This window comes from Sarcophilus harrisii, chromosome 1 (assembly GCF_902635505.1).
Source record: "Sarcophilus harrisii chromosome 1, mSarHar1.11, whole genome shotgun sequence".
NCBI lineage: Eukaryota > Metazoa > Chordata > Mammalia > Dasyuromorphia > Dasyuridae > Sarcophilus > Sarcophilus harrisii.
Window position 1 is genome coordinate 210,870,586 of NC_045426.1, and position 12,511 is coordinate 210,883,096.

Here is a 12,511-nt window from a genome sequence, read left to right on the forward strand (position 1 = left end):
CTGAGAAAAGTGAAGCTTACTGCAACAATCCAAATGAGAGGTATTGAGGGCCAGGACTGGGTTGTTGGTCCTGTGAATTGACGGAAGAAAGATACAAGATGCTGAAAAATAATTAGATACGGGGCTTGCTAATAGAAGTAGATGAGGTTGATTCTAAATTTATGAATCTGGTTGAGTAGAAGAGATGATGTCCTCAGGTCCCTGAGAAACGGGAAATTAGAAAGAAAAGAAGGCTGCGGTTGGGAGAGAGGACAAAGATAAGTTTGTTTTGGACCTGTTGAATGTGAGATGCCCACAGGCAAGCAGTTGGGAATGTCCAGTAGACTTTTGGTGACGAGGGGACTATACATCCTAGTCATTACATTTAGGGATTGGAACCACTGGAACTAATAAGATCACAGAAAGAATGTAGAGAGAAAGTACTGAAGAGAGAGTTCTGGAGTACTCCCCCTTTTTTATGTGGGAGAATGGCTTCAGAGCCAGTTAGTAAAAGAAGCAATGATGATGCTCAGGGATTGTTGTGGGAGAAAAGCTCCCCCCAGTAAATGGTCCGTTTTCTCCTTAAGATGGGGATTTTATTCCGAGAACAGGGAGTGTCGTGTGTAGAAAACAAACTGCTGGTTTTCGCGTCAGCTGTGAAAAAGGCAGTTTTATTTACTGTGATTTTTTTTTTCTTTTAGCGCGTCCCCCTCCCCCTTTAAAGGCATATTCAAAATGGATTGTTCTGTTGTCAGAGCTGAAATAATTGGTTGAACGTAAGATCGTGCTCTCGTGGGGACCCATCGGCTATTTGGGGGGAACACATGGTTCCCAAGAACTCGAGAAAGCCCCATGAACAAGTAAACAATGATGGGGGGAAAAAAATCCCACGGCTCTTACTTTGTGCAAGCCCTAGAGGGACCCCTCCCCCCCCGAAGGTAGAGCAGCCCCCCGAGGGTCACGCGGGATCTCGTGGGGAGCGCCAGTCTCGCCCCGCTTCGGGGCTGGGGGCGGGGGTCCGCGGTTGGGCAGCGGCCACGTCACGGCCTCCCCTCCGGGCCGGGGCCGGAGCGCACCGGGAGATCTGAACATAGCTTCGCCCGCGTCCCCCCCGGGCTGAGGGGGCCGCCCTCGGACCGGGAGGCGACTTTTGACGACTTTGAGCTCGTCCCGCCATGGAAGAAACCAAAGGTATTGACAACCCGGCTTTCATCCCATCCAGCCCCAACCTCCAGCATCATTCGCCAGACCCTCCGGCCGAGGGGGAGGCCTCCAAACTGCTCTCCCCGCCCATCCCCTCTGAGGAAGAAGGGGCGTCGGCGCCGCCGCCCCCCCGACAACAAGAGCAGACCCAGTCCCCGGAGCTGGAGGAAGGCTTGTGCGGCTGGGGCAACTTCACGCCCAGCTACCTGCAACGTTGGAACAACCCCAAGGGCTTCCTCTTTCACTACTGCCTCCTGGCCCTCACTCAAGGTAGCCCGTCCCTGGGGGAGGAGCGGGGAAGGGGGCAGCCGAGAGCGGGCACTGCCGAGAGCGGGGGGAGGAACGCGAGCGGGAGAGATTGTTAGAGAGCCCCTGTGACGTGTTCGGAGGCAGGAAACAGCAAAGGGTCTGTCCAAATCCTCTGATACTGTTGCATTTAATACTGTCGTTCTAGCTACTGTGCTAATTTCTGAAATAGATACATCTGGTATAGGTAGAGAAATCTACTCTCTGTATGTTTATACATAGATTTCTATAGTCTCTCTTCCTGTCCCCCGTCTCTTTTCTCTGTCCCTCTCCCTGCCCTTTTCCCTCTCTTCCTTATTCCCTCTTTCTCCTTCTTTCTTTCTCTCTTCTTCTTCTTCTTCTTCTTCTTCTTCTTCTTCTTCTTCTTCTTCTTCTTCTTCTTCTTCTTCTTCTTCTTCTTCTTCTTCTTCTTCTTCTTCTTCTTCTTCTTCTTCTCTCTCTCTTTCTCTTCTCTCTCTCTTTCTCCTCTCTCTCTTTCTCCTTCTCTCTCTCTGTCTCTCCTTTTCTCGCTCTCTTTCTTCTTCTTCTCTCTCTCCTATCTCTCCCTTCTCCTCTCTCTTTCTCCTTCTCTCTCTCTCCTCTCTTTCTCCTTCTCTCTCTCTCTCCTCTCTCTCTCTTTCTCCTTCTCTCTCTCTCTTTCTCCTTCTCTCTGTCTCTCCCCTTCTCTCACTCTCTTTCTTCTCTCTTTCTTCTCTCTCTTTCTCCTCTCTCTCTCTTTCTCCTTCTCTCTCTGTCTCTCTCCTTCTCTCGCTCTCTTTCTTCTTCTCTCTCTCTTTCTTCTTTTCTCTCTTTCTCCTCTCCTCTCTCTCTTCTTCTTCTCTTTCTTTTTCCTCTTCTTCTCTCTCTCTCTTTCTCCTTCTCTGATCTCTCTCTCTTTTTCTTTCTCTGATCTCTCTCTTTCTCTCTCTCTCTCTCTCTCTCTCTCTCTCTCTCTCTCTCTCCCCTTTCTCTCCGTCTCTCTCTCCCTTTTTCTTTCTGAGGCTCTGTTTCTCTGTCTCTGTCTCTTTGTCTCTGTGTCTGTCTGTGTCTCTCACTCATCCTCAAGGAGGTTACATCTAATGGACGAAGACAATACACAAGAAATTAGAAAGTGTGTGTGTATTGGGGGATAAGGATGGGTGTCAAGAGCAATCCCCGTGGAAGTATAGTCAGATGAGAAACATGGCTCCTCTCTCTAATCTGAAAGATTGATAAAGGGTGGATCTAGTTGGGAAGGGAAAAGATGAAGGAGAGTGAGACAATCTGAGAAAATTACAAGAAGTGAATGGAAATGGGTGATCCTAAAGCTATTGATACTTGTATTTGGAGATCAAAGTCCCCCCTTAAAGTTAATTGCCTTTTTATCTTAAATTTCATAATTTTTATTTTTTTTCTGATTCTCTAAGCATTTGAATATATATTTGAATATAGCTTGTCATCAAGTTTTTTAGTGCCTCTTTTGTATCTGTGCAATAATAGTATAAGAGTAAATGGTTTTTATCTTTACTGATGGAGTTTTCTTTTTATCTGGAAAAGCACCAGTTTATTTATCCAATTTACCAACAACTATTTATTGCAAGTCTACTTTCTGTATAAGGTACAGTGTTCGGATATAAAACTATCTTAAAAATGGTTCTTCCCTAAGGGACCCTGCAATCTAATGAGGTTAATAAAATATCACTGTAGAGCAAGAAAGAAAGTAATAGATTTGCCATGGAAGTGTTAGAAAAAAATTAAGAGAAAGATGAATTCACTTGTGGTGGTTGAGGTGATCAAGAAAACTTCAGAAGAAATTTCAACAAAGCTAGAGATTGAAAAAGTAGGAAATATCATGCATGTTGTAGCCTGGGGAAGGCTCAGAAATAAAAAAGTGCACAATGTCTTTAAGAAATGAGTATTCTAGTTAGGGCTGGAATTTACTGCTTGTGTAGGGAAGTGATTTAAATGTTTAATACACACTTGAATTGAGTATTGGATGAGGCTGGCTGAATATTGTGGAGAACCATTTGTTAATTCATGTGGGATGACTGATAATGCTACAAAGAAACTAGGAGCCATTGCTGGGGTCATTTGGACTTGGGCAAGAAATTTTAGACCATAGGAAAATAGGTATTTCATTATTGGTGCCATAGTTCCTCATCTGTAAAAGTGAGGTGGAGAAGGAAATAGCAACCTTTGTTAAGAAATGAGGTCATGAAGAGTTGGTCACAATTGAACAATAAACTTGATGAGAAGTATTGTCTCTAAAGGATTAAGATTTAAAATTTAGCTATGTTGGATAGGAATGAAATGCTTTCAATGAGGACTAGTAAAAAAAAAAAATGATAGCCATATTGAACTATTTTAACACACAAGATGTCTATGTTCAGTTATTTGAAGGGCTGTCGTGGAAGGACTAAATTTGTTCTATTTGATCCCCAAAGGGCAAAATCAGTAGCAGGAATTAGAAGTTACAAAGGATCACATACTTTGTCTCTTCACATATTTAATACCTATCCCTTGCCAATCTCTCTATGACCTTCAGTCTCAAATCTTCAAGAGCCTTTTGGACATCTCTACTGGATGTTGTCAACTGTTCTAAACCTTTTGGCCTCCAGAGGCAGAGCCAAACAGACAGAGCAAGAACTGTGTGGATGTTTATTTTTTATAGTGAGGGAATCTGCTTCCAATCAAGGAGGGAAACTATGTCTTCGTCCCTCTTCCCTGCATCTGGAGACCCAAGGCAGTGGAACTAAACCTTGATTCATATATTTGTGGCTAGACAAAGAAAGGTGTATCAGCAATAGTGAAAAAAAGGTTGTCTAGTGATAAAAAGTTCATTCGTGGCGGGGCTTCATATCCGGACCTGTTGGTGCTTACCCAAGCTCAGAGATCATCAGTTCTGTGCTTTAGTTGTATCAGTATTCATCCAGAGGGTGAAAGCAAAAGCTTGTTGTTGTGCTAGATTCGGGGAACAACTTGCTTTCCCAGCTTTAGCTCTGGAAAATGGTACCTCCTAAGAGTGTCTTGATAATGTTTAGTGGCCATCTTAAACCAACAGCTCCTCTCATTATCACTTTTCAATCTTCCTCCCTCTTACCTTTTCCTATTGCTGTAGAGAGCAGCTCTATCCTTCCAGGGCCTAGGCTGGCAACATAGGAGTCATCTTGGGCTCCTCACTATCTTTCATCTCCCATATCCAATCTTGCCAAGGCCTTTTGATTTCACCTTTACAATCATCTCTCAAGTCAGAGGCAGGTAGATGTCAGAGTTGATAAAATGCCACATCTCTAGTCAGGAGGAGGCCTCTTACTGAATTCAAATCTAGTTTCAGATACTTATTGTGATTCTGAGCAAATCACTTTAACCTTGTTTGCCTCAGTAAAATGAGCAAAGAAATGGCAAATTACTTCATCTCCCATATCTAACCTTGCCAAGGCCTTTTGATTTCACCTTTACAATCATCACTCAAGTCAGAGACAGGTAGGTGTCTGAGTTGATAAAATGCCAGATCTCTAAGTTAGGAGGAGGCCTCTTCCTGAGTTCAAACCTGGCTTACTGTGACTCTGGGCAAGTCACTTTAACCCAGTTTACCTCAGTTTCCTCATAAGTAAAATAAGTGAAGAAACTACTACTCTAGTATCTTTGCCAAGAAAACCTCATGTGAGTCAAGAAGAGCTGAACAGGATTGAAAAACAATTAAATAACAACAGCATCTTTCAAAAATGAGGTCATGAAAAATAGGACACAATTGGAAACTAAGCAACAACATGAACAACATCTCTCAAATATATCCTTTTCTCTCCTCTAATACTGACTGTCACTACCCTAGTGAAAATCCACATTAACTAATATTTGAATTACTTCAATAGCTTCCTTCTAATCTCCCTGCCTAAAGTCTCCCCACTTCAATTCATCATCCATGACTGAATGTTACTAAAATGATTTTCCTAAACCCAGGTCCAACTATGTCACCTCCTTTTGTCAATAAATATCAATGGTTCTCTATTGCCTCTATTATCAAATTCAAAATCTTCTGTTTGGTATTCAGAATGTTTCCTAACCTAGCCCCTTCCTATTTTTCCAGCCTTCTTATAATATATCCTGGCATCTAAAGATTTTGGCTTTTCTACACATAGGATACGTTATCTAGTGGCAGAGGTCATTCTCTCTGGCTGTCCCACATGTCTAGAGTTTTCTCCCTCCTTTTCTCCTTCCCTCCCTCCTTAAATTCCTCTGACTGAACTCTATCATTTCCTTTAAGTCCCAACTAAAATCTCATTTTTGTAACAAATTCTTAACCTAGTTTAATTCTAGGGCCTGCCTTCTCTTAACTGTTTCCTATTTATGCTGTATATAACTTGTTTGTATATATTTGTTGTCTTCCCCCATTAGATTTTAAGCTCTTTGTGGTCAGACTATCTTTTTTTTTGTATTCCAAGTACTTAGCACAATGCTTGGTACATATATGGTACTTAATATTTATTGATTGAATTTCAGAGTCTGATTCTTTTTGTACAGCAAAATAACGTTTTGATCATGTATACTTATTGTGTATCTAATTTATATTTTAATATATTTAACATCTACTGGTCATCCTGCCATCTAGGGGAGGGGGTGGGGGGGTAAGAGGTGAAAAATTGGAACAAGAGGTTTGGCAATTGTTAATGCTGTAAAGTTACCCATGCATATATCCTGTAAATAAAAGGCTATTAAATAAAAAATAAATAAATAAATAAAAATAATATTTATTGATTGAAATAGAAAGTTAGCAGATTCTCCCTCTTGAAAATCTTGGAGCAGAAGCTAGATCAATGGTAAATTCAAATATAACATTCCCTATAGGCTACATATTGCCATAGATAACCACAAATTAACATTATGCTGGATTTTCATTTGTTTTGTTTAACATTTGACAGTTACATTTTTATCTGATTCAGGTCACACAGAGAAGTTTTGTAGGTCTTGAGTTTTACACCTCTGGAGTAGAGAACCACTTGAAAACTAGATAATATTATGTTAGATATTTTTTTTCAATTGTGGGTCAGACTAGATTGTTTCTGAGGACTTTTTAAATCTCAAAACAACATAATAACCTTTTCACACGCACTTCTTCATGTTCTTTATAGAATATAAATTTTTATACTTTAGAGAAAAGTGTACTCTTTGTTTTGCTGCCACATGGTAACACCAGTGAAGATTGATTTAAAAAATATATCAACTTTAACTTAATAGGAAACTTGGAGACAATAAAGAAGCTTTGCAATTTTTCCCAAGCAATCTAATTGGTTCTTCTCTTCCTTTTACACTCTAATCTTACTCATTATCTAGCTGTATTAGCTGTCCTAGATATGCATACTGATGGCAAAGCTTTATATGATTATTTGCCCATATAGTGGTTCATTGAAATTTTTCTTTACCTGATTTTTTTTGGTATAAATGGTTAGGGTAAACTCCTTTAAATGATTACATGATTGGATCTTTGATCATTTTGGAAGTGCCTTCCAACAATGCAGATAATCCATGACTGGTTATTGTGGGGGACTCTTATATATGTCCTCCCATAAATTTGCTCCATTAGATTTTAAGTATGCTGTCATCCTGAGGGTAAGAACTGTCTTTGCTTCTTTTTGTATACCTGGTGCTTAGATTAGTGCCCAGCACATAAAGCTCTTTTAATAAATGCTTACTGATAGAATAATAGAGTATATGTGATATAGGAGCTTTTCTCACTTTCTCAACTTGAGCCCTTCCCATGGACCTAGCCCATCTTCTCTTATTATGTACACTTTCCTCTAGTAATTCTAGATTACTAGATTAAATTCTAGTAAATCCTAATATTTTTATTTAAATTTTTTATTTCAATTTAATTTATATATATAATTAATTTAATTTAATTTAATTTCACATACCACTATTTATTCAACCATTCCCCTAATTGATTTTTATTGCTATCTTTTGTTTTTCACATCACTCTGGACAAGTCACTTAACCCTGTTTGCCTTACTTTCCTCATCTATAAAATGAGCTGGAGAAGGAAATGGCAAATTATTCTGGTATCTTTACCATGAAAACCCCAAGTGGGGTCACAAAGAGTTTTACATGACTGAAAAATGGCTGAACAACACCACCATATTTCCAAATGTATTTCTTTCCCCAATTTCATTTTAAAAGGAAGATAATTTCAATAAAACTAGTCAACATTGAAAAAGTCTTATAAATAATGTTTCACATCTGGAGCCCTATCTTCCCCCTGCTAAGATGCAAGATTTTTGTCAAATAACTCTGTCCTGAGTCTTTTAGACATATTTTTATTGACATTGTATATCCATCCCATATTTATTACAAATCACCCCATATATTTATGAATTCCTTATAATCATAATTTCACATGGCACAGTGACATTTCATTACATTTATATATAAAAATTCATCCATTTATAATTTGTTGTCATCAATTTTTAAATTTTGGTAAAATAAATAGTGCTTCAGTGAATTTTTTTTGTGATATTTTCTGTCATTATTTCAGTAGGTCATATGCCTAATAATGGAGTCACTCAGTTAAAAGTGTATACATAGGTTGAGTGACTTTTCTTATGAAATTCTAAATTGTTTTTCAGAAAAGTTTTATTTATTTACTATTCCACTGACAATGCCAATTGAGGGCGACCCCCAATTGTTTTCACTGTCTTGGTTATTAGTATTGGAAGAATTGTTCTTATGCTTATTAAAGCATTTTTTATCAATGCTGTTTATACTCTTGTCTATTTATATGTATATATATATATGTCAGTCCTCTTAATATCTTAGATATAACATTTGTCAATGATAATGAAAGTAAATTTTTTTAATTTTACGGTTTCTTATCCTTACTACATTGATTTTGTTTGTGCAAAGGCTTTTTGATTTTATGTAGTCAATTATGCTTTATCTTTTATTAATTTTATCTTTTATTGTTATTCTATGTTTCATTAAGAACTCTCTCTCTTCCCTCCCTTAATCTTCATAGAACAGCAATGTGCCTCCTTTAAAAAAAATCTGTGGGTTTTTATATTTAGGTAATATATTCATTTGGAATTTATGGTGGTATATGATATATAATTTCAACTGAATTGTTTTCCACTAATTTTTATTGAATAATTTATTGAGTCCTTTCTATTAGTCTTTTGTGTTATATTTATAAAATGGCCTACAGAGTTCAAATGCTTTTTGAATCTTGCTTTTCTAGTCTTATCAACTAATATTTTTCTGTTTTTAAACTAATACCAAACAGTTTTGATGGTTACTTTCTTTCAAAAAGTCCACAACACAACTTACATCCCTTGAGATTCTAGGCCCTTTGTGATTTGCTATTTTATCTAGCTTTATGAATTTTATTTAGCTTTATATAGACTATTATTAAATTGTCAAATCTTTTTTCTTTATAGAGTGCTTTGTTAGTATAGTTATATTTGTTTAATTATGTAGATTTTTGAACTAGCTTGGTAAATTATTCTTATAGATCTTAGAGGATTTTGAAAAGAATTACTCATTTTATTTCCTTTTGCATTTTGTTTTTTGCTATAAAAGAGATGTTGATGATTTTGTGGATTTATTTTGTTTTCTGCTACTTTATAGAATTGATTGTCTCATCTAGTTTCTTTGATGATTCCCTGGAGTTTTCTAAGTAAATCATCATGCCATAAGCAAATAGATATTCTTTTGTCTCCTTTTGCCTAATACTTGTGCTTTTAAAGTTTAAAGTGTCATATTGCTATCAGTATCTTTTTTATATGTATTTCAAATAATAATGAATAAAAGAGGCATTTTTTTCATTTATTCTTCTTATATCTTAGGGGAAAATTCTAGTATTTCCCAATTATAAATAATGCTAGCTTTTGATTTTAGGCATGGTTATATATTTTTATTTTTGTTTATCTACATACATATCCTTTTAAATGACATTAAAATTATTCTCCTCTGCCTATAGATTATAGGGTTTCTGTTATAAATGAGTACACTTTGTAAAAGATTTTGCTTTATGTATTCATAACATTATGTTTTTAGTGGGTTTTTGTTTTCATTTTTTACAATAATTTCTTCCTAATATTGGACCATTCTTGCATAGCTTTTCTAAAATCTCATTTGATATAGTAAGGGAAAATTATATGTTGTATTTTTTACAAGAGTTTTATTTTAAAATCTTGCATTGATAGTCATTAGTGATGCTAGTCTAGAGTTCTCTTTTCTTATTCATCTCATGAAAAGAGTTGGATATAGTATTTTCTTATTTTTTGAGAATGACTTGTGTAGCATACTTATTATTCTTTAAATTTTAGATGGACAATCTGTTCATCTATCTTAACTCAGGGTTCCCCTTTCTCTCGATAATTCCCTGATGTGACTTTCCAACAGTGAGATGATTGAGGCCAGTTCCAATAATCTTGTGATGAAGAGAGCCATCCACACCCAGAGGACTGTGGGAACTGAGTAGGGATCATAACATAGCATTTTTACTCTTTTTGTTGTTATTTGCTTTCATTTTCTTTCTCATATTTTTCTTTTTTTTGAGCTAATTTTTCTTGTGCAGCAAGATAATTGTATAAATATGTACATATATATTGGATTTAACATATATTTTAACATGTTTAACACATATTGGATTACTTGACATCTAGAGGAGGGGATGAGGGGAAGGAGGAGAAAATTTGAAACACAAGATTTTGCAGTGATCAATGTTGAAAAATTATCCATGTATATGTTTTGAAAATAAAAAAAAACTTTAATAAAAAAAGATAATTCCCTTAATAGCTACTTTATTTTTATTTTCTTAGACTGTTTAAAATCTCTAGAATTTTCTATTAATTTCAGGTATTTTATGTTTTTGTATGTAACCTTTCATCTTTCTTAAATTCTCAATTTTGCTAGCCTAACCCTAAATGCTATAGGAATTTAAAAAACAAATAAAACTTTTTTATGTTATTGGTTTTTTTTTATTTTTTTATTGCTAATTAAATTGCTTCCATCTTTTTCATTGGGTTAAAAGTTTTTTAGTTCTGTTATTCTTTCTTTCTTTTTTGCTTAGGTAATTGGGGTGAAGTGACTTGGATCACTTAGCTAGGGTCACATAGCTAGGAAGTGTTAAGTGTCTGAGGTTACGATTTGAACTTAGGTCCTCCTGACTTCAGGGCTGGTGCTCTATTTGCTGCACCAACTAGCTGTTCCAGTTCTGTTATTCTTTTTAGAAAACCAGTTTTTAATTTTACCTATCAGTTCCATATCTTTTATTTTCTATTTTTAAGTTTTCCTCAGATTCCTAAAATGTTCTTTTTTTTAATGCTTATTTCACAGTTGTTAATTTTGCAGGTTTTACCATTGGATATTCAGTTTATTAATCCTTTCTTTTTTTGTTTTGTTAATATATTTATATCATCAGAGAGTTTTCCTTTGAAGATTTCTTTAGTTGTATTCCAGAAGTTTTGTTAAGTTGACTCATAATTGTCATTTGATTCCCACATTTCACATTATTATTGTTTCTGTGATCTACACATTATTCAAAATATTATTATTAAAGTCTCCATTTAGGGTTTGTATCTTTTTCTTATCTCATCCTCCATATCTAATCAGCTGTCAAATTTTTCTTAGTCTTAATTCAACTTCCACAAGTTTCATACATCTTTTACCTTTTCTTCATTCACAGAGCTCTATTTCAGTGCCTCATCATCTCTCACCTGAGACATTGCAGTGGCCTCCTTATCGGTCTTCTTATCTCCAGTCTCTCCCCATCTTCTACACAGCTGACAGCTAAAAGTTATATTCCTAAAGCAAAGGGCTCAGGTCTGACAGTATCATTTCCATACTCAAAAACTTGGAAGACTAGAAGTTTAAACTAAAAGGTAAAATACATACACCTCTGGTTTGATAGTTAAAGTCCTTTATAACATATCTTCAGTTTTTCTAGATTTATTGCATACTATTCCCATTTACACATAATACATTTTAGGTAAACCAGTTAATACATTTTAGGTAAACTAGCCTATTTCCTGCTTAACCTACCTAACATTCCATCTGCTCTCTTCAAGACTTTCCACAGACTATCCCCTTGCTGAAAATGTACCCTTTCCTTACTACTGATTCCTAGAATCTCAGCTTCCTACAAGACCCATTTTCTCCATAAAGTCTTTCCTGATCTTCTTGGCAGCTGTCAGGAAGTATTTACTTTTGAGTTTTGTTTGGTACCTAAAAAGACCAAGATCTCCCATTTCATCCAGGACCATCTTCAGTCATTTTGATCTATGTCTTGCCACTGGACGCAGATGGTTCTGGAGAAGAAAGTAAGGCAGTTGACCTTGCATTAGCCCTTCCTTACTTAAATCCAATTCACTTGCATATCATGGCATCCCCTTCCTGATGTCATGTTCCTCTTTGAGAATGAAGGACAAACAACCACCTAAGTAAATAACAGCACACATTTATAAATGCTTACTATATGTCTGGTACTGTGATGACACTAGCACTTATAACCCTAGAATACTAGGGTTATATAGAAAGGCAAAAATAGCTCTTTGTATAAAGGAGTTAATTTATTTATGGGGGAATACAAATTGTAACTGTAATACTCTTAAAATAATTCACTCATTTTAATCAGAAGGGGAAATTACCCTGAGGTTCAGTATTTCCTTTCTTATTTGCTTCAGGAAGTTTTAGATAAGAGGTTCAGAGTTCCAAAAATTTTTAATACCTAGACAGAAGTTTCCCTCTTGGATCACTCCTCATATCAATTAAAAATTAAAGAAATTAATTCAGGCTAGTCATTGGAAGATCAAATACTGAGGCTGAAGCTTAAATATTTTGACCATGTAAAGAGAAGATGGAAAAGACGCTGATGTTGGGAAGGATTCAAGTCAAGAGGAAAAGGCTATAGCAGAGGATGAAATGGAAAACAATAAACATGAATTTGGATAGACTTCAAGAGATAGTAAAAGCTAGAAGCACCTAATGTTTTATGGTCCATGGGGTCAGAAAGAGTCAGATTGAACAAAAAGGCAAAAGTTAGATCTCTTCCTAATCTCACATTTATAATTGT

General features: G+C 36.2%; 1 protein-coding gene across 11 annotated transcripts in view; it reads left to right on the forward strand.

Moving 5' to 3' along the window:
• The first annotated feature begins 992 nt into the window (after nucleotides 1–992).
• The window catches only part of LOC100919846 (solute carrier organic anion transporter family member 4C1-like), a 176,964-nt gene continuing 165,445 nt past the window's right edge, over nucleotides 993–12,511 (forward strand). For 10 of the 11 annotated variants that reach the window (XR_004234240.1, XR_004234241.1, XR_004234247.1 and 7 more), the window contains exon 1: nucleotides 993–1,452. Coding sequence is in view for 5 of the 11 variants with exons in the window: in XM_031968956.1 (XP_031824816.1) it covers nucleotides 1,155–1,452 (298 nt within the window). In the remaining 6 variants the exon portion in view is untranslated. Of the gene's footprint in view, nucleotides 1,453–11,125; nucleotides 11,322–12,511 lie in introns of all 11 variants that reach the window. The other variant, XM_031968992.1, reaches the window with a different exon arrangement.